This window comes from Lissotriton vulgaris, chromosome 7 (genome assembly GCF_964263255.1).
Source record: "Lissotriton vulgaris chromosome 7, aLisVul1.2, whole genome shotgun sequence".
Taxonomy (NCBI): Eukaryota; Metazoa; Chordata; class Amphibia; order Caudata; family Salamandridae; genus Lissotriton; species Lissotriton vulgaris.
In genome coordinates, this window is record NC_141695.1 from 1,024,633,306 (window position 1) to 1,024,652,003 (window position 18,698).

At 50.2% G+C, this 18,698-nt stretch overlaps 1 protein-coding gene across 2 annotated transcripts in view; it reads left to right on the top strand.

Annotated features, from left to right (window-relative positions):
• Window positions 1–18,698, top strand: part of MATR3 (matrin 3) — a 220,219-nt gene that overhangs the window by 105,218 nt on the left and 96,303 nt on the right. For both annotated transcript variants that reach the window (XM_086931450.1, XM_086931449.1), the window contains one exon: window positions 3,770–3,901. In XM_086931450.1, the coding sequence (XP_086787576.1) occupies window positions 3,770–3,901 (132 nt within the window). The remainder of the gene's footprint in view (window positions 1–3,769; window positions 3,902–18,698) is intronic.

Below are 18,698 nucleotides of genomic sequence, written 5' to 3' on the forward strand. Positions count from 1 at the left end.
GAGCAGCGTTCACACCTTTACTAAGCATTACTGCTTTGAGTCCTTGCAACAAGAGGATGCGGCAGTGGGACAGGCTGTCCTGAGGAACTCCTTCCTATAATTGGTGAGCGTTCCTTTCTATCCCACCTTCCGTTGTTGCACATTTTGTATCTTTGTCATGTTGGCTATTGCAATAGTTTTATGACATAATGTGTTTTTTTTATTGCTAACTGCTTGCTACTCTGATACAAAAGCATGGGAATCTATGAAAGTTCCTATACAGGGGCAAGAAAACACGATACTTAACTGTAACTTTGGTTCCCCAGTATTGGTAACTTTCATAGATTCCCATGCGCCCACCCACCTTCCCGTGGAAAGCTCAGCCTACAACAGATATGGTGACTGGTACACAACGGCTGTGAAAATCTGAGGCTCTGAGGTTCCTTCAGGAGGGTTCAAAGGGGTGAGGCACTTCTGATTGGCTGATGCCTAAGTTTGGTCTCTTTTACAAAAAGAGGGTGATATGCTACAAAAGATAATGAGGCCTAGGCCTTTTTCTTTCTCTTTTGTACCTACTGCTATGGTATTTTTGTTACTGAGACTCCCATTCCGACGACGGGGAATGATACAAAAGCATGGGAATCTATGAAAGTTACCAATACTGGGGAACCAAAGTTACAGGTAAGTAACTCGTTTTAATGTGCGCCGGGCGCTCGCACCATTTGTTTGCCTGCAGCCTTTGGGAGGATTTTCGCGGCCGCTTTGATGTTCAGTGAGCCGCGCGGCCACTAAACATCAAAGTGGGTGCAAAAGTGCTCACCATTTGCCACCTCCTCCCTTATCCGACTTCCTGCTTGTTTAGAAAAGAAATTTCTCACTGCTGTAATGACTTGTTTCTGTTCCTCAATCTGTCGTTCTTCTCTTAAGGAAATCTTTCTAAAAAAAAAAACCTAGTAAGAGTGATTTGGTTTATTCAAAACTGTAAATTTGTATTAGTGAAATCTTTAGTCATGTTAGTTCTTGCATGTATGGTCAACTGGCGACAGTTACCTCGATGGAATGAGACCACAGGAGAGGTTTCATACAAGTGACTGACTTTGTAATGGAGCTTTTTAACTGCAGATTTATTTAGGTGGTTGTCTATTCTACCGTTTTCAGTGAAATGGTCGAAGCATACACAAATCATTCTTGGCCCACCAATAAGAGAAACGGTTTATACTAATGCGCATATTTGTTTCTGTAAGTGCGGTCGTACAGGGGCATGGGGTAGAAGAAATATCAGTGCTCTAGATCGGATATGGTGTTGCCTGCTCAGAGTTGCTCTGTTGCCATTCTAGATCTGTTTGGAAATGCTGACATAGTAACTGTGGACCATATGCCTGTGAATTTCCAGTATTCTAGTCAATATGTGCATCCGGGTACTTCCGGAAGATGTATGTGAAAGCAGTATTCTTGTGGAATGTCATTGTTCATGCTGAACCGATGGAAGACACCTATGTTTTAACTATGCATATAGTCCTTTTTGGGTCTTGCTGGACCAACCCCCCCCCCCCCCCCCCCCCCCCCCACACACAACCCCCCACACACAACCCCCCCCCCCGCGCACACAACCCCCCCGCGCACACAACCCTCCCGCGCACACAACCCCCCCGGCGCACACACAACCCCCCCCGCACACACAACCCCCCCCGCACACACAACCCCCCCCGCACACACAACCCCCCCCCGCACACACAACCCCCCCCGCACACACAACCCCCCCCGCACACACAACCCCCCCCCGCACACACAACCCCCCCCGCACACACAACCCCCCCCGCACACACAACCCCCCCCGCACACACAACCCCCCCCGCACACACACAACCCCCCGCACACACACAACCCCCCGCACACACACAACCCCCCGCACACACACACAACCCCCCGCACACACACACAACCCCCCGCACACACACACAACCCCCCGCACACACACAACCCCCCGCACACACACAACCCCCCGCACACGCACACAACCCCCCCCCCCGCACACACACACAATCCCCCGCACACACACACAATCCCCCGCACACGCACACAATCCCCCGCACACGCACACAATCCCCCGCACACGCACACAATCACACGCACACAACCCCCCGCACACACACAACCCCCCGCACACACACACAACCCCCCCGCACACACACACAACCCCCCGCACACACACACAACCCCCCCCCACACACACAACCCCCCGCACACACACAACCCCCCCGCACACACACAACCCCCCCCACCACCCACGCACCACCCCCCACGCACACCTCCCCCCCCCCCGCACGCACACAACGCCCACAATATAACGCATATCGAATTACAAATGTTATAGGTTTTACATTTGTGAAAGTTGTAACTATTGGCAATATAAATGACAAAGCTATTCATTTCGCTATTTTCAAAAAAACATTACATCAAGCTGCGAGGGTTTAAAATCTGCTTGCATGCCAGCAGCGCGTCTCATTTTGCAGACAAAAAAACAATTAACAAAACAATATGCAAACATTCTTCCTTTCTAAGCTACATAAACCCTATGAAACAAGACCTGCTCCCTTTCAGATCTGCATAAAACATACAACAAATAAACAACTATAACAGACACGCAGCTGTTCATCTTGTACATCTGCACATTGGTTGTCTTTTAATGTGTTAGTTAAATACAACAACCCTTTGTGCCTCTGCTGTAGCAAAATGTGTTCTTTTTCTTTGACGCACTTTAACTTATTTTAAAAAAATGACTCCAACATGAAGAAAACATGAAGCTTAATAGCAACATTAAACCTACTTACAACTTGGGAACCAGGTTTCATCCGTGTTGGGAAGCTTCCTATCCTGTGATTAAGGGCAATTCACTGAATGTTTGCATTCCCAAAACGGGCACAGATGCAGGTCACGTGAGCAATGCGATCTTTAGGGCTATACCATGTTCACTTTGAAAACGCATTGTTGACAAATTATAAATCACAACTAGAAATTATTCAGCCCGCTCCCACAACACTAGACGTAGTTGTATCTTTCCTGCTTCAAACCAACGTCTGCGCTTTACGATCAACTGGCATGCGGATAGTAGCCTAAAAGGGTTGAAAACACATGAATACTTGTTTAACCACCTGCAGCAACTTCCAATCCACCCCTAAGAATTACACTCCCAAATTGGCTGGGTATGCCAGACACGAGTCCCTTGCTCACTTTGCCACTGGATTCAAGCTAGCCTGGCTGATAAAGGGTGTTACCCAGAAACAAGTCACAGGATGCTTGTTTCCGGTTCAGGGAAAACCTGCCTTGGTAGTTCGGGCTGCACTGTTCCCGGGCTGCACTGTTCCCATGAGGCACAAGGTCTAGATTGATTTGCATATAGCTGGGTCTGAATTGAGGTGGCGAAGTGATTAAAAGGATGATGGATTAAATCCAGATCTGTGACTGTGGGTGAGTGTTTGAAAAGTTTCAGCACTCCGTCCATTATCCCCTTGTGTTTGCTGATGTTACATACATAAACCACCTAACCCTTCCTCAACCCTTGGCAAAATCATTTGCATTGTTTTAGCCACAAACTGGATGGCAGGGCTATTTCACCACAAGCTGCAAAGCTTATAGGTATGTCATCAGTTTTCCATGCACTTATTTGTTTTTGTTAGCTTGGAAGGACTCCTCAAATACGGATGAAAATTGTTTTCCTCTGTTATATACATTTGCAACCGCTTCATGTTAATTTCAGGCCTGATGTTTGATGTGAATGGCTTTCTTGCAGGCATTTATTGAAATGGAGAAAAGGGACGATGCCCTTGCTATGGTTGAGTACTGTGAAGAGAATCCCCTTTGGTTTCAGGGCAGATGTGTGAAAGTGGACCTTTCTGAAAAGTACAAGACCCTTGTGCTCCGGGTAAGTGATTGGAACAGGTCAGTTAAAATGAAAGCAAGTTTAAGCGTTGCAGGTGAAACTTAAGTTATTTAGCTTCTTGAGAAATGTTATTGGGTAATATATGTTGGCTGAAGTTCTAGACTGCTGGATTTCCAGGTGCCCACTGCTATCTGTAACTTGGATATCTTTGTAGATAGTGTGTAATGCATCAAGGAGCAGAGTAACTTTACTTTGGTGTATTTTTTCTAATCAGAGGCATATGCCTCCCTCCCATGGAGGGTGGTATAATAAAGGGTGTACCCACACCAAAAATTGGATTTATTGTTAGATGGCTTGGCAGTTCGGGCTGGACTGTTTCCATGAAGCACAGGGTCAGACTGATTTGCATATGGCAATGTCTGATCTGGGGTGGCTGAGTGAGCTAAAGAATGGTGATGGATTAAACCCAGATCAGTTGACTGGGAGAGAGTGCTTGATTTGCTCAAACGCTCCGTCCATCATCCCCTTTTGTATCACCTATTGGTCTCGACCTTTATACTTATCTGTAACACCCCTAAATCTAGTATTTAAGGGTAGCCCTGATCCCTGCCTCCTCAGACAAGAATGACGAGAGAAGGACCGAAGAAGCTGTGCTGAAACGAAGAGGACACCCACTGACTTTGCTCCAGCTCTACCTGCCTGTCCCCACCTCGAACCTGCTCCAGTGTAATCCTGGTGTGTCCAGCAGCCTCAATAGCACGAAGGACCTGCTCTGCCTTCCAAGTCCAAGAATTTGTCTCCTGTGCGCACCGGATTTGATCACCCACTGACTCTGGAAAACCACAAGTCTACACCACTCTGCACCCGGTGCCCATTTCCGGAGTTTGAGTGGCCCAACACCACAAGGAGGTCTCACCGGCGATCTTGACCAGAGATCTGGTGATCTGACCTGTCTCGCATCTCCAATTGAGGCCTACAGCCCCTTTCTGGAGGATCCCCCTGACAGCGACCAAAACTGGTAAGAAAACCTGACGCCTAAGGACACACCTGCACCCAACGTCCCATGGTCTTGGGTGGCCCAACCAATGGTGTTCCAGCATCCCAACTTACCTCTCCAACCAGTGGTCACCTCCAAAAGATCTTCGTCCCTAAGCCTGCGGCCTTTGTTGCAATCGGAGAATCCCCATTGAAATAAACAGGGCACCCAATGCCAAACAACACCTGCACCCAGCCGCCCCTGCACCGCTGTAGGTGTACTTTGGGTCTTAACTCTGATTCTTCCCCCCCCCCCCCCCCCCCACTTACCCTGACCTAACACCAGGAGCTTTGCTCCCACAAACTTGCGGCCTGCTTGATCTGCCACCAACCGGAGGACCCCTATCCCCATAGGATCCCATTGAGCCTCAGCACCTGGCTGCCTTAGTGCAGCTGAAAGTGTTTCAAGAGTGAATCCATGTTCTTTTCCCAATTGTATGCTTCGCTTTTCAATCAACAACATGAACGTTTTTTAAAAAGTGCATTCATGACCCTGGGGAAACCCTAGTTCTAACCCCAGAATACCAACTCCCACAAATAAGTTCTTAGCTGCAAACCATTAACTTAATTTCCTTCCATAAAATTGCGTTGACTGATTTTCTTGAAAATTATTCTAAAGTCTGGGGTTGCTTCGTATGGAATATTGAAAAACTTCATATGCACTGAAAGTGAATTACGTAACTTTTTTTTAGGTCTCTCCTGCGTGGGCTGCGCAGTCTCGCTGGTGAGATTTCATGATTTAGCAGAGCTTGGAGTCTCAGGCTTAAGTCACGCCTCTTTCCCATTGGCCGGCGTCACCGTTTACGGTGGCCAGCCATTAGGAAAGACTTTTTTACCTACGTAGACTTTTTTTCTGTCAGACTGCCCACTTGCACGGGCTCGTCTGACTTCCTCCCGTCGCGAAAGGATTCTTATCTGTATGGGGCCATGTGTGTTCGAGGCATGTGGGCTGCTGAACTCATATCTGTGCATAGATCGCCGCCTAGTGTTGGGTCCGGATGATTGCACATTGTTGTCCTGGAAGAGTCTTCGAAGTATCACGAGATAGGTGGCTCCTCCCCTGGACTACAGTGCGCATGGGCATCGCCTCCATCCCCAGATTGTTTTTTTCCGCCATTGGGTTCGGATGTGTTTCGGTTCCCTCTGTCGGAACCGATAGTTGTTCAACTTTCTACTCGAGACCAAAAGGTCTTTAGGCTGGGCGTCGGTATAGTTGCTTTCGGGTTTCTTGTCTGACTCTCAGCTCCGAACTCTTGCTACCCTTCCGCGTGCTTTCGGCGCGGACGGGCCTACACTACACTTCTGCTATGGAGCGGACACCGTTTAAGAAGTGCCCGTTGTGTAACTCCAAATATTCACACCTCGACGTGCACCCCGTGTGCAATACCTGCTTGTCACCGGACCATAACGAAGACAGCTGCATGGCGTGTTCGAAATTCCGGTGCAAGAAAACTCTGAAGATTCGTCGGGCCAATAGGCTCCAGGCTAAGTACTCGGCTACCGCGGCGCCCCCACCAGACGACATATTCCAAGAATCTGTTGGAGACGAGGACGACGTACAAGGTTCGGAATCTAGTCCTGCGTCCGAAGGGGATGCCTACGACGCGGGTGATGAGGACTTTGACGAAGTCGCCGACGAGGTAGGGGACGACGATCGGGCTATTGCCACTGTGGGGGATAGCTCGGAGGAGGAGCATCCCCAACCAGACTCGGGGGTCAATCCCCTTCATACGGCCCAGGTCGAGGGATCGCCTTCGGGCCTTACCCAAGATCTACTTATTTTATTTATTTATTTTTAGAGTTTTCTATAGCGCGAACTTGAACCGATTAGGTTATCAGAGCGCTTTACATAGCACCAGTTCCGTTACATGTTATCACAGCAGTTTACATAGAATCAGTTACGTTGCACATTTCAGGATCTAGAACCGATTAGGTTATCAGAGCGCTTTACATAAGACAGCATTCGATGTCCAGTGCCCTCCTCCGCCGTGTAGCGGGGGACCACTTCCAGCCCTCCGAAGTCGTCGAGCTGTCGGGACTAGGCTCCTGGAATTTCAGCTGCCCCTTTACAAGGCACTTTACATAAAATCAGTTACGTTACACATTTCAGGAACACCTTTCTTTTTGCTCTAGTGGATAGGGTTATCTCTTCACACGGGGGAAGGGGTACACCTGGCTATATTCCACCAGTTCCACAGGCGATTAGTCGTAAAAGCTATAATTCTAACACAGGGAGGGGATACACAAGGACACAATCTAAAAATCAAATAGTATACTAGTCATTAGAGTTATCTCCTATCTTGACAGGAGGGATGTGACTGGAAACACTCTAGGGGTAATATAGGGGTGGTAGAGAGTACAAAGGACCGCTGCAAACACTACACGAGTACCAGCATAGAGGAGGGGTGGGTGGGATGCAAAGGTCTGGAGGGAAGGAAGGGCTAGAGTCCAGAGTTCATGAGGAGCTGGGGCAGAGGAGATCAATCCGGAGACCAGAGGGTCAGGGGAGAAAGACCCCAGGTCTGCTTGTAAGGGTGCTTGTAAAGGTTCAGCAACCAGCCGCTGGCAGAGTCACAGATTAAAATGTAGTTCGGGGCAGTCGCTATATTGCTCACCGGTGTTTGCAACCAAAAATTCAAATTTTAGGGCCAGCTGCACGAGTTAGGGCATTGATATTATGCCCATGCACCTCCCAACAAATTCCGGCGCTGGAACACGCTCCCCATTCTGGAGTGTGGTGTGGTGTGGGGTATAAGTCCTACGTCCCCGCCTCCGGGCCCGGTCACGAACATTTCTGAGGCGCCACTCCCGTTGAAGAAAACGAAAGTGAAGCCGTCTGGTCACGCACCCTCTGATGCGAAACCGAAAGTGAAAGTTGCGCTGGGGCAGAAGGTTCTGGAGGCGTCAACTTCCCAAAAATTCAAGATGGCCGACTTGAAGAGCCACGCCAAGATGGCCGACCCGAAGCCCTCGGGGTCGGCGCCGAAGGCGAAATCGACCGACGCGGCTGCGTCGGCGCCGGCGCCGAAAGGGGTCGGGGACCCGAAGAAGGCTCCAAAGAAGCGTCAGGGCGACGACGCGCACAGGGCCCTTGGGGACAAGGCGCGTGAGGTGTCGGCCCCGAAGAAGGTGCCTGCCATCGATCCGCCTCTCGACGCGGGAAGATCGCTCGAGCCGGTCAGCCCTCTCCGGCCTTAACAAAGAAGGTAGCGGAATCCCTGCAGCGGATACGGAAGGACAGTGGTTCCCAATCAGGACACTGTGGCGCCTAAGCTCACGCCGAAGCCTGCAACGGCGCAGACGCCTATCCGTTTTACCCTGCCGCCCAAGTCGGTGCCGAAGGCTTTCGCGCCGAAACATGGCGGGCCCTCAAAGGAGGTATTGACACCGAAAGCTGCCTTGGTGGTGTCAAAGCTTCGGCTCCAGCCGCTTGCTGAAGAGGAACGTCGAGAGGTCATCATCGACGCCAACACCGGGAAACTGTCTCTCCTCAAGAGGAAAATCACCACGGAGCCGGTGTTGGAACATTTTCGGATCCCTCTCAAAAATAAGAGGGACTCTGCGGAATCTTCGGCTCTGGTAGAACCTATGTCTCCACAAGCCCTAGGACACTCGCCAACGCATTCCGCCACAGGCGATGCGGACGAGGAAGACGCCGAGTACAACTATCCGGCGTACTCGGATCCGGAGGAGGAGCACGAACCTTGGTCGGCCGGAGGCGACCCGGAGGACCCGCAGTCGGGCCAGGACACGCAACTTTTTGCGGCCAAAACGTCACCGACGGAGGACTCGGCGGCCTTCAACGCTCTGATCGAGAGAGCTGCGGCTAACCACGATGTCGAGCTGCACTCGGACCCTGTGGATGTGGACTTTTTATTTGACACTTTCTCAGTGGCTGAAAAGTCGGTCAAAACACTGCCAATGCTTAAGGGGGTGCTCAAACACGCAACGGAGGTCTTCAAGGAGCCCACCCGGGCGCGTGTCGTCAACCCTCGCATTGACAAGAAATATAAGGCAGCGCCCTCGGATCCAACATACATCAAGGGACACTTGCCACTGGACTCGTTGGTTGTTTCCAACGCTCGGAAGAGGGCGAACTCGCAGACCACTGGTGACGCTCCTCCCCCAGACAAAGAGTCCAAGATCTTTGTGGCCTCAGGCAAACTAATTGCTGCACAGGCAGCTAATATTTGGAGAATCTCTAACACACAGGCCCAACTTGCACGCTATGATAGGGCTCATTATGACACCTTAGAATCACTACTGCAACACTTGCCTGACCAGTACAAGGAGGCAGGAGAAATGCTGATTCAGGAAGGAAAGCTCATTACGAATGCATCCATAAAATGTGCACTGGATGCGGCAGATACAGCCTCCAGGGCGATCAACACCAGTGTGTTGCTTAGACGGCATGCTTGGCTTAGAATTTCAGGGTTCAAACCCGACATTCAAACTACAATACTGAATCAAACAGTTAATCCTGACCACCTGTTTGGCCCTGAGGTGGATGCGACACTGGAAAAGATGAAAAAAGATACGGAAACTGCCAAGTCTATGGGGGCCCTCCAGAATCAGCAGTTTCGGAGTGGTTCCTTTCGCCGCTCCAATTCCAGAGGCACCTCAAGGGGTCAGGCATCGCAGTCCACACAGTATTACAAAAGTAACACCCAAACCTCGTACAACAACAAGGGTAGGGGTGGCTACAGAGGCAATAACGTCAAGGGCAGGGGACGTGGAAACAGCTCCAGGTCCACCACCGCCAACAAGCAGTGACGTCTTGTCACTGCCCCCCGACCATACAACACCGGTCGGGGGGAGACTCCAGCAGTTCCTGCCAGCGTGGAAATCCATCACCACGGACAGGTGGGTCAAGTCTCTTATCCAGTACGGTTACTGTCTGGAACTTACTTCCATTCCACCAAACATACCCCCAAGGAGCCGTCCTATGTCCGGCGAGCACTTGACCTTGTTGCAGCAGGAAGTTCTAGTCATGCTGCAAAAAGGGGCAATAGAGCTCGTTCCATTGCAAGAACGGGGGACAGGGGTTTACTCCCTGTATTTTCTGATCCCCAAAAAGGACGGATCCCTCAGGCCCATCCTGGACCTCAGGCCCCTAAACTGGTACATTCTCTCGGAGCACTTCCATATGCTCACGTTACAGCAAGTGCTCCCCCTGCTTCAGCAGGGGGACTTCCTGGCTACGCTGGATCTGAAAGATGCATATTTTCATATCCCCCTGCATCCTTCCCACAGGAAGTATCTCAGATTCACGATTCAAGACCAGCATTACCAGTTCAGGGTTCTGCCGTTCGGGGTCACCACGGCGCCAAGGGTTTTTACAAAGTGCCTAGCGACTGTGGCGGCGCATCTCCGTCGCCAGAACGTCCACGTCTACCCCTACCTGGACGACTGGCTCATTCAAGCAAAGACAGAACGGCAGTGCGTCGACCACGTGTCACGCACCATTCATCTCCTGCACGATCTGGGATTCTCTCTGAACTACCCAAAGTCCCATCTCCAGCCCGCCCACGTGCGACAGTATCTGGGCGCGACAATCAACACTCTGGCAGCCACTGCGCAGCCAAATTCAGTGAGAATCGCCAGTATCCAGGCGCTGATCCAGCGGTTCAGACCTCAGCACTCGCTTCCAGCGAAGGTGTTCATGCAGTTGATAGGCATGATGGCCTCCTGCATCTCCATTGTCCCGCACGCGAGACTACATATGCGTCCGCTTCAGGAGTGCCTTGCACGTCAGTGGACTCAGGCTCATGGGCAACTGACAGACCTAGTGTTGGTGAGCGGTCGGGCATACAACTCTCTGCATTGGTGGAATCCACAAAACCTTTGCAAGGGCCGACCATTCCAAGAGCCTGTGCCACAGATTATCCTGACAACGGACGCCTCTCTCCAGGGATGGGGAGCGCATGTACTCCAGTACACAGTGCAGGGACTCTGGACACTACAGCAAAGGAAGCTGCACATCAATGTGTTGGAACTGATGGCAATCTTCATGGCCTTAAAGGCGTTCAAAGTACATCTGTGCAACAAAGTTGTGTTGATCCGGACGGACAACATGACGGCCATGTACTACGTTCAGAAGCAGGGAGGCACACACTCTCCGCAGCTGTCTCATCTGGCTCAGAGCATGTGGAAGTGGGCCATTCAGAGGAATATCTTCCTCATGGCAGAGCATCTCCCGGGCAAGGACAATCAGATGGCGGATCTGCTCAGCAGGCACAGCCATCAAATGCACGAGTGGGAGATACATCCATCAGTACTCCAACCGTACTTCCGAAAGTGGGGTCATCCAGAGATAGACCTGTTCGCCACAAAGGAGAACGCAAAATGCCAAAGCTTCGCCGCCAGGTTCCCACACCCGCAATCACAGGGCAATGCGATGTGGATGAACTGGTCAGGCAGATTTGCGTACGCTTTTCCCCCAGCACCTCTGATACCGCTGGTGGCACGCAAGCTCAGGCAGCACTCGATGACGCTCATCCTGGTTGCTCCAACGTGGGCTCGCCAACCATGGTACACCACGTTTCTGGAACTCTCCGTGGTACCGCATCAAAGGCTTCATCTCACTCCCAGCCTTCTGACGCAGAGCCATGGCGACATTCAGCACCCAGATCCGCAACAGCTCAACCTGGCGATCTGGCTCCTGAAGTCCTAGAGTTTGGCTACCTCAATCTTCCTCCCGATTTGCATGGACATCATTCGGGAGGGAAGGAAGCCCACTACTAGAGCTTGTTATGCGGCTAAATGGAAGAGGTTTGTCATCTACTGTGTTAACCACGATATTGACCCGCTAGATGCTTCCATTCAAAACATCATTTGTTACCTGTTCCACCTGTATCAATGCAATTTGGCATACTCTTCCATCCGCATTCACCGGTCTGCTATGGCAGCATACCTCCAGAATAGGCAACATCTGCCACTCTTTAAGGTCCCTGCTATCAAGGCCTTTCTGGAAGGACTCAAAAGAGTCATTCCACCAAGGACCCCACCAGCTCCAGAATGGAACCTCAATGTGGTTCTTACAAGGCTGATGGGTCCTCCCTTCGAGCCACTGCACTCTTGTGAGCTTCAGTTTCTGACCTGGAAGGTTGCGTTCTTAGTAGCAATTACATCGCTACGGAGGGTTAGCGAGCTGCAGGCGTTCACCATCCAAGAACCTTTCTTCCAGGTACATGCTAACAGGGTTGTGCTCCGCACTAACCCTAAATTCTTACCCAAGGTTGTATCTCAATTCCATATAAACCAGACAATTGAGTTGCCAGTGTTTTTCCAAAACCCAGAGACGCTGGCGGAGCGGATGCTCCACACCCTTGATGTTAAGAGAGCCTTGATGTACTATGTAGACAGGACAAAAGAATTTCGCAAAACCAAGCAGCTTTTTGTTGCTTTTGCCACACACCACAAGGGAAACGCTATCTCCAAAGCTGGGATCGCTAGGTGGATCGTGAAATGCATTCAGATCTGTTACGCTAAACCTAAGCGCACTCTCACTATCCCACCAAGGGCCCATTCCACCAGGAAGTTGGGGGCCTCTATGGCTTTCCTAGGTAACATTCCCTTAGAAGATATCTGTAGAGCAGCCACATGGTCTACCACACATACTTTCACTAAACACTACTGTGTAGACGTGCATTCCAAACAGCAGGCAGCTGTTGGTCAGGCTGTTCTCAAAACACTTTTTCAGACTGCTGCAGCTGGCACGGGCGGCCACCGCTAATGGAGGGACTGCTATGTATTCTATGCACAGATATGAATTCAGCAGCCCACATGCCTCGAACTGCAAATGCTACTTACCAGTATGCATCTGTTCTTGGCATGTAGGGCTGCTGACATTCATATCGCCCACCCTCCTCCCCGGCGCCTGTAGCAGCTGCAGTATTCATTCATATGTATATATATATATATGCTCATAGCATGGTCATCACTCACATACTTCACTCCATCTCTGCCAATGGCTAAAAACAATCTGGGGATGGAGGCGATGCCCATGCGCACTGTAGTCCAGGGGAGGAGCCACCTATCTCGTGATACTTCGAAGACTCTTCCAGGACAACAATGTGCAATCATCCGGACCCAACACTAGGCGGCGATCTATGCACAGATATGAATGTCAGCAGCCCTACATGCCAAGAACAGATGCATACTGGTAAGTAGCATTTGCATTCAAACACATGGCCCCATAAAGACCAGCTCCGCTGCGTGTTTATTTTTGCATTTGACTTTCACTTTAAAGTGAAAGCGAGAGGCACAAATAAACCGTGGCTGCCTGGCGAGCGCTTGTTTCACCAGGCACACGGGTGGTTCGCTTGTAGCTTGCCTTGAATATTCAAAAGTTCTCCAATTACTAAATCTGGGTCACTCCACCTGTCAGCAGGCATTGTCAACTCTGACTGCTCGAGGTCCATCCTGTGCCTCACTGCACTTGCAGGCTCACGCCGCTGCCGTGAATTGTTCGGAGCGAAGGAAATATGAACCAATATATTAAACACATTTTCAGTCAAGTTGCTTTTATAGTATTATCGCTCAGTGCGCAGTAGACTCTCTTTAGTCAAAACTCTAGGTTTCCTTCTAAACCCAGCCCTTTATTAACTGAGACTTGTTGTTTTGCCTGTCCACCTGATTAATGTTTCGTGAATTATTACACTGGTGTCGGTTTGTTCCGTGCTTCATTTCGACAGCCAAAAATTAACTTTTTCGCATTTACCGCTAACGCTGTTATTTTGCGTTTGGTGAACGGAAGTGGGTCACTAGTTTTATTACTTTGATTGGGAGTGCGGTGCCCGCTTCAGGGACACTGCACTCTGTCATTTTCAAATCGCGGCTCTCCGAGGGTTCTCTCCCCAGCTTTCAGCGTTTGGCCCATATCCAAAGTCTGAGATAAATATTGGTATCCAGTATTGGGGTATCTTTCATAGATTCCCATGCCTGAATCATTCCCCATTGCCGAGGCGGGAGTCCCACGTTACATAAAAAAGCAGTGCCAAAAGTAAATTACAGTATTAGGCCCTATGAGAAAAGCCTGAGGCCTACATTGTAGTAGCCTATCTACCTCATTATGCTAAAAAGACCAAAGTCTTTGTACCAACCAATCAGCTCACAGCACCCTCTAGAACCCTCTGCAGAGCCAGTTCTCAGATTTTCACCCCACGTCGTGTGGAGGGGAGTCTCCCGGAGTGTCTACTCAGTTTTTCCTTCAGGATGTCAGACAAGAAGGCCTTGTTCAGGCCTTGCAGAACATGCAATAAAAAAAGGGTCCATGTTGATGACCAACATAAGGACTGCATTTATTGCCTTTATCCTAAACATGAGGCAAAAAATTGTAAGATCTGCCGAACCTTCCCTTCAAAGACCTTGAGGGAAAGGGAGGCCAGAGTCCTTTTATGGCTCAAATTCTCTTCTGCGGATGATGAAGATAGAGCTTCAACCTCAAGTAAGAGAGCAAGATCAGAAGATTATTCAAGTGAGGGGAGAAAACCTGTTAAAACCTCCCACTCCACTTCTGGCTCTTCAGAGATCTCCATCTCTTCCTGAAGCCCCAGCTCACAAGTAAACTTCTAAGAAAACTGTGAGTAAGACCTCTTCTGTTGCCTCACCTGTGACTACCATCTCATCTTCTGCTCCTTCGTCGACGGTTATGATCTCTACCACAGCCATCACCTCTCCTATCCTCTCTACTAGAATCTCCATTGTGGCTAAATGAACCATTGTCGACTATCTGCCAACAGTCTCCTCATTGAAGAAACTCATCAGACGCCATCGAAGCCCCCATCGACGAAGTAATCTACGGTACTGTCGACTACCGGCTAGACGTTGAAGAAGCAAGGACTTTCGACTACAAAGCTGACAACGAGTCCGTCGGCGGCGGGTCTCGTCGGCGACGTCTACTAAGTCTCTAACTACAATACAGGTTTTTTCTACGCCAAAATCCACAAACTTTTCAATTAATATCTTATCAGAGGCAAGAAGGTTCCTACATCTCGCCACTTATGCCCTCTCACCTCTTAGCGACTTATGCTCAGGAAGAGGAGGGTGATTTTGAGGGTGATGACAATGAGGTAGCTTTTGGGATAGCTCGCTATCCTTCAGAATTGGTCATAAAATGCCAAGATGATGAAGAGGACGATGATTATTCGGAACATTACTATCAGGAGGACATAGTAGTGCCTCATCAGATTGAATACAGAAGGCAATCTCGTCCTTCAGACTCAGGCCATCTGCCACCAAGTTTAATTCAGGATTTACAGGAAATGTTGACAGACTATAGACAACGTTTTACGCCACAGCAGGTCGTGCCTACACCCCAACCTGCAGTTCCTGTTCCTCGACAGGAGGTTCCACCACCTAGGTCTCTGATCACGGAAACTCCACTACCTGATTTGCCTACTCAGACCCCGGATACTTCTTCGGCTGAAGAAGTATAAGCGGGTGAGTTACCAGAGAATCCTCCTTTGGATCCCTGGTACAGTTACGTTATCCCCATGCCGTCTCCACCAACACCGCAGCCTTCAGACTCTCCACCTAAAGACATAGGTGGTTTCCATAACGAAATTTAAACTTCCTGATTTTAAAGAGGAAACAAGGAAGGTGTCTAGAGCCATTCCTAATGTAGATTATATCTGGAAAGAAGGCATCAAAGTCATGAAGAATCCTGCTTCTGTACCAGCCGTGTTACCACGGGTGGAGAAAAAATATCGCGCTCCTCTTGATAGCCCTTCATGCCTCATTGGACACCCGCGGCCGGATTCAGTCATCTCGCAGGCCACACAACAAAGATCAAAAAACCCAGCCACCCCATCACTACACCACCAGATAGGGAGGGGCGTTGTTTGGACCTTATTGGTAAAAAAATTCTCCACTATGGCTGCTGTAGGAAGGTGGATACCTGACTATGGTTGCCCCCAACTTTTCGCCTGGTGTTTTGCTGGTTTTCCGACTTAGTTGGCCTGGGACCCTGCCAATCAGGACCCCAGGCCTACTGCTCTCTCTGTAAAATGGATTCCCTGTACCTTAGGTACATATCCAATTGGTACTGGGCCACCTTATCAGACCCTGTAACTCAGGGCATAGGTGTACCCAGGGCCTACCAGGGGCTGCAGCATGTATTATGCCACCCCTTGCTGGCCATCTAAATCTGACACAACTGGCTGCACGACAGCTGGGGCAAGGTGGTGTAATCACCCTTTGCTTTAGATATAGTATACCTATGTCTAACCCTAAAATGGACACACAGATTCCTATCAGTCACTCCTATGGCAGGCCTTGACAATCCTGAAGGCAGAGTGCTTGGAATCGTGTGAGATGGTGCTCTGGCATGAGCGGAGCCCGTTTGCAGCTTGCGGAACCAAGTCCTAATAGCTGTTCCATGATAACGCGTACCATATACTCTTAAGTGCATTATAATCCTCGCGGTTATATGCTATCTTTGGTTTCGCTTTATCAAAACATGTCGAGTAAGGTGTCATACGAATTGGAATACTAACCCCTCGCCAATTCTGGCGACGGGGTTAGCATTCCACCCTTCGAGAGGGACACGACATGTATGTAACTGTGAACCCCGGTTAAAGTTAACTCAAGCCTCAGCATCACAAAATGGATGCTGCCACCACAGACACAAGTCTGACCCCCTGCAGCTGGGAGTCCTTCCAGCGAGGGGAGCTTGGACAAAGGGTTTCCTGTCAGGGGCGGTGCTAGCACCATCCCAGACATGGTTTTGTGTATCCTGGGTAGGCAGGGCTTTAGAGGAAGGTGACTGCAAGTGGCACCCCGGTGCTCACTATTGATCTGCCGGCTAGAACCAGTTCCAGGGGCACACCAGCCCCTGAGCTGGGGAAAGTCCGGCATGGGAGAGGGGTGTAACCACCCCCCTTCCTGGTCCCACCCATGGGCAGGACCTAGTCGCGTGCCAGCCCCTTTTCCTAGTATAAAGATAGGAGCGGGCCCCCTTCCAAATTAGATCATCTTTGAATCCTGAAACTACTTTCTACGAAAGGAACTCTCGACTTCTTCTCAAGATTTCTCCCTTGTGACTAAGGAGTAGTCACCCTGCACCCGCAGGCACCATCCAAGAACACTGCGGTTTGCTGCACGTCCTTCCTCCGGAATCCGACTGACCAGCACGACGAGACCCGGCTTCCCTGGCACCTCTGACCTCTACCTACGTCTACAGCTCAGCTGATATCCGTGGTTGCGACGAGACCTCGAGGGACCGGCCATCTTCAAGACTGCACGACTCTTGCCCAGCACGACCGCCGAGGGATCCTCGTGTGAGTGCTTCTGGGTCCGAGAAGCCCCAACCCTGAGCAGCTCCAGCACCGAAGTTCAGCCCTCCAGCATCCACCAGATCTGCATGGGGCCCTTCTGCTTTTTGCTGCTCACCACGTTGTCTGGCTACTAGCCCGCTGGCTTGTGGCCTTCCCGACGACGACCGACGACAACAACACTGCTGGTCTGGTTGCTCCAGACTGGCCCTTGCTCCCTTCCAAAAGAGGAGCACCCCGGACCCTCCTGGTCCACTCCAGACGCCATTTTGAGTCCACCGCGTGGGCTTAAATTTGCCAAGACTTGTTGCCCCAATCCTGGGTCCAGCGACGTAGACAGCAGCAACCATCGTGGGACAGCTCGCACCTCCATCCTGGTCGCCGACAACGCCTCCTGGTCCGTGAGACTGCAGAGCCCAGCGTCACCCACTCACCTGGTCGAGGTGACTTCAGCTGGTGCCATCCTGGTGCCCATCTAATCACTGGCTAGTGATTCAGAACTTGGTCCCCTCTGCTTACAGGTGTCTTCGATCCAGGCTTGGATCACTTCGAACTTCTTCACTGGTCGCCTGCCAGCAACTTCTTCTTTCAGGCTCTATAGACTGCAATGAGGATTCCCGACGTCTTTCCAGACCTATGCAGCCGCAGCCCCTGGGCTAGGTAACTTCGGCATTTCGGTGCCCCAGCATAGCCTCACTATCCAAGGGTCCAGATCCTTTTTTCGTTTTCAGCCTAACTAGTCGGGTTCGCCCGAGAACACTAACTTTTGTAAATTCTAGCATCCATAGACTTTGTCCCGCATTCCGCGTGTGAGTGCACACTCTGCACCCAAGTCCCCTAGGCCTCCTGCTAGTAATCTGAAGGTTCAGTAGTCCAGTCCTAGCGATTCCAAAGCCTATTAGTCCAGTACTTACCTGCTAGTAATTTCGCATTCCACTTTTGTAGTATATGGTTTTTCGTGCCCCTCGGGCATTTGTGTAAATTGTGCAACTTAAAGTATTTTCGTAAGAGTTTTGTTGTGTGCTTAGTACCCTGTCCTCATAAAGAGTACAGGGCTGTTGTGATCTAAATAAATACACTGTTTATTTTCATAACACTTGTGTGGTGTCCTTTCACTTGGTGTTCAAGGGGTATATGTGATGGTATAACAGCTGGCTTAACACGCCCTCTAGAGTTTAGCCCGAAGACTGCTCGTATCCATGCTACTAGGATAGCTGGTCTATAAGGTTGACTTTCAACCAATCATCAATAAGGGTTGTTTGGACTGATACAAAGTGCTCACTAGAATAGTGAACATTATAAATCAGGACAACTTCTCACAGCTGCTGCCTCGATTAGAGCTGCAAACGCTTTGGGGATCATAGGGCGGTATGATCGCCAAATGTGGTCCGACATGGCTGGTATGATTAATCTACTCCCGGAAGATAAAAGGCAGGAGGCTCGCAAAATCCTAATGGAAGGGGAACGTGCAGCCGCAGAAACCATCGACTGCGCCTTGGATATTGCTAATACAAACTTTAGGCAACTGG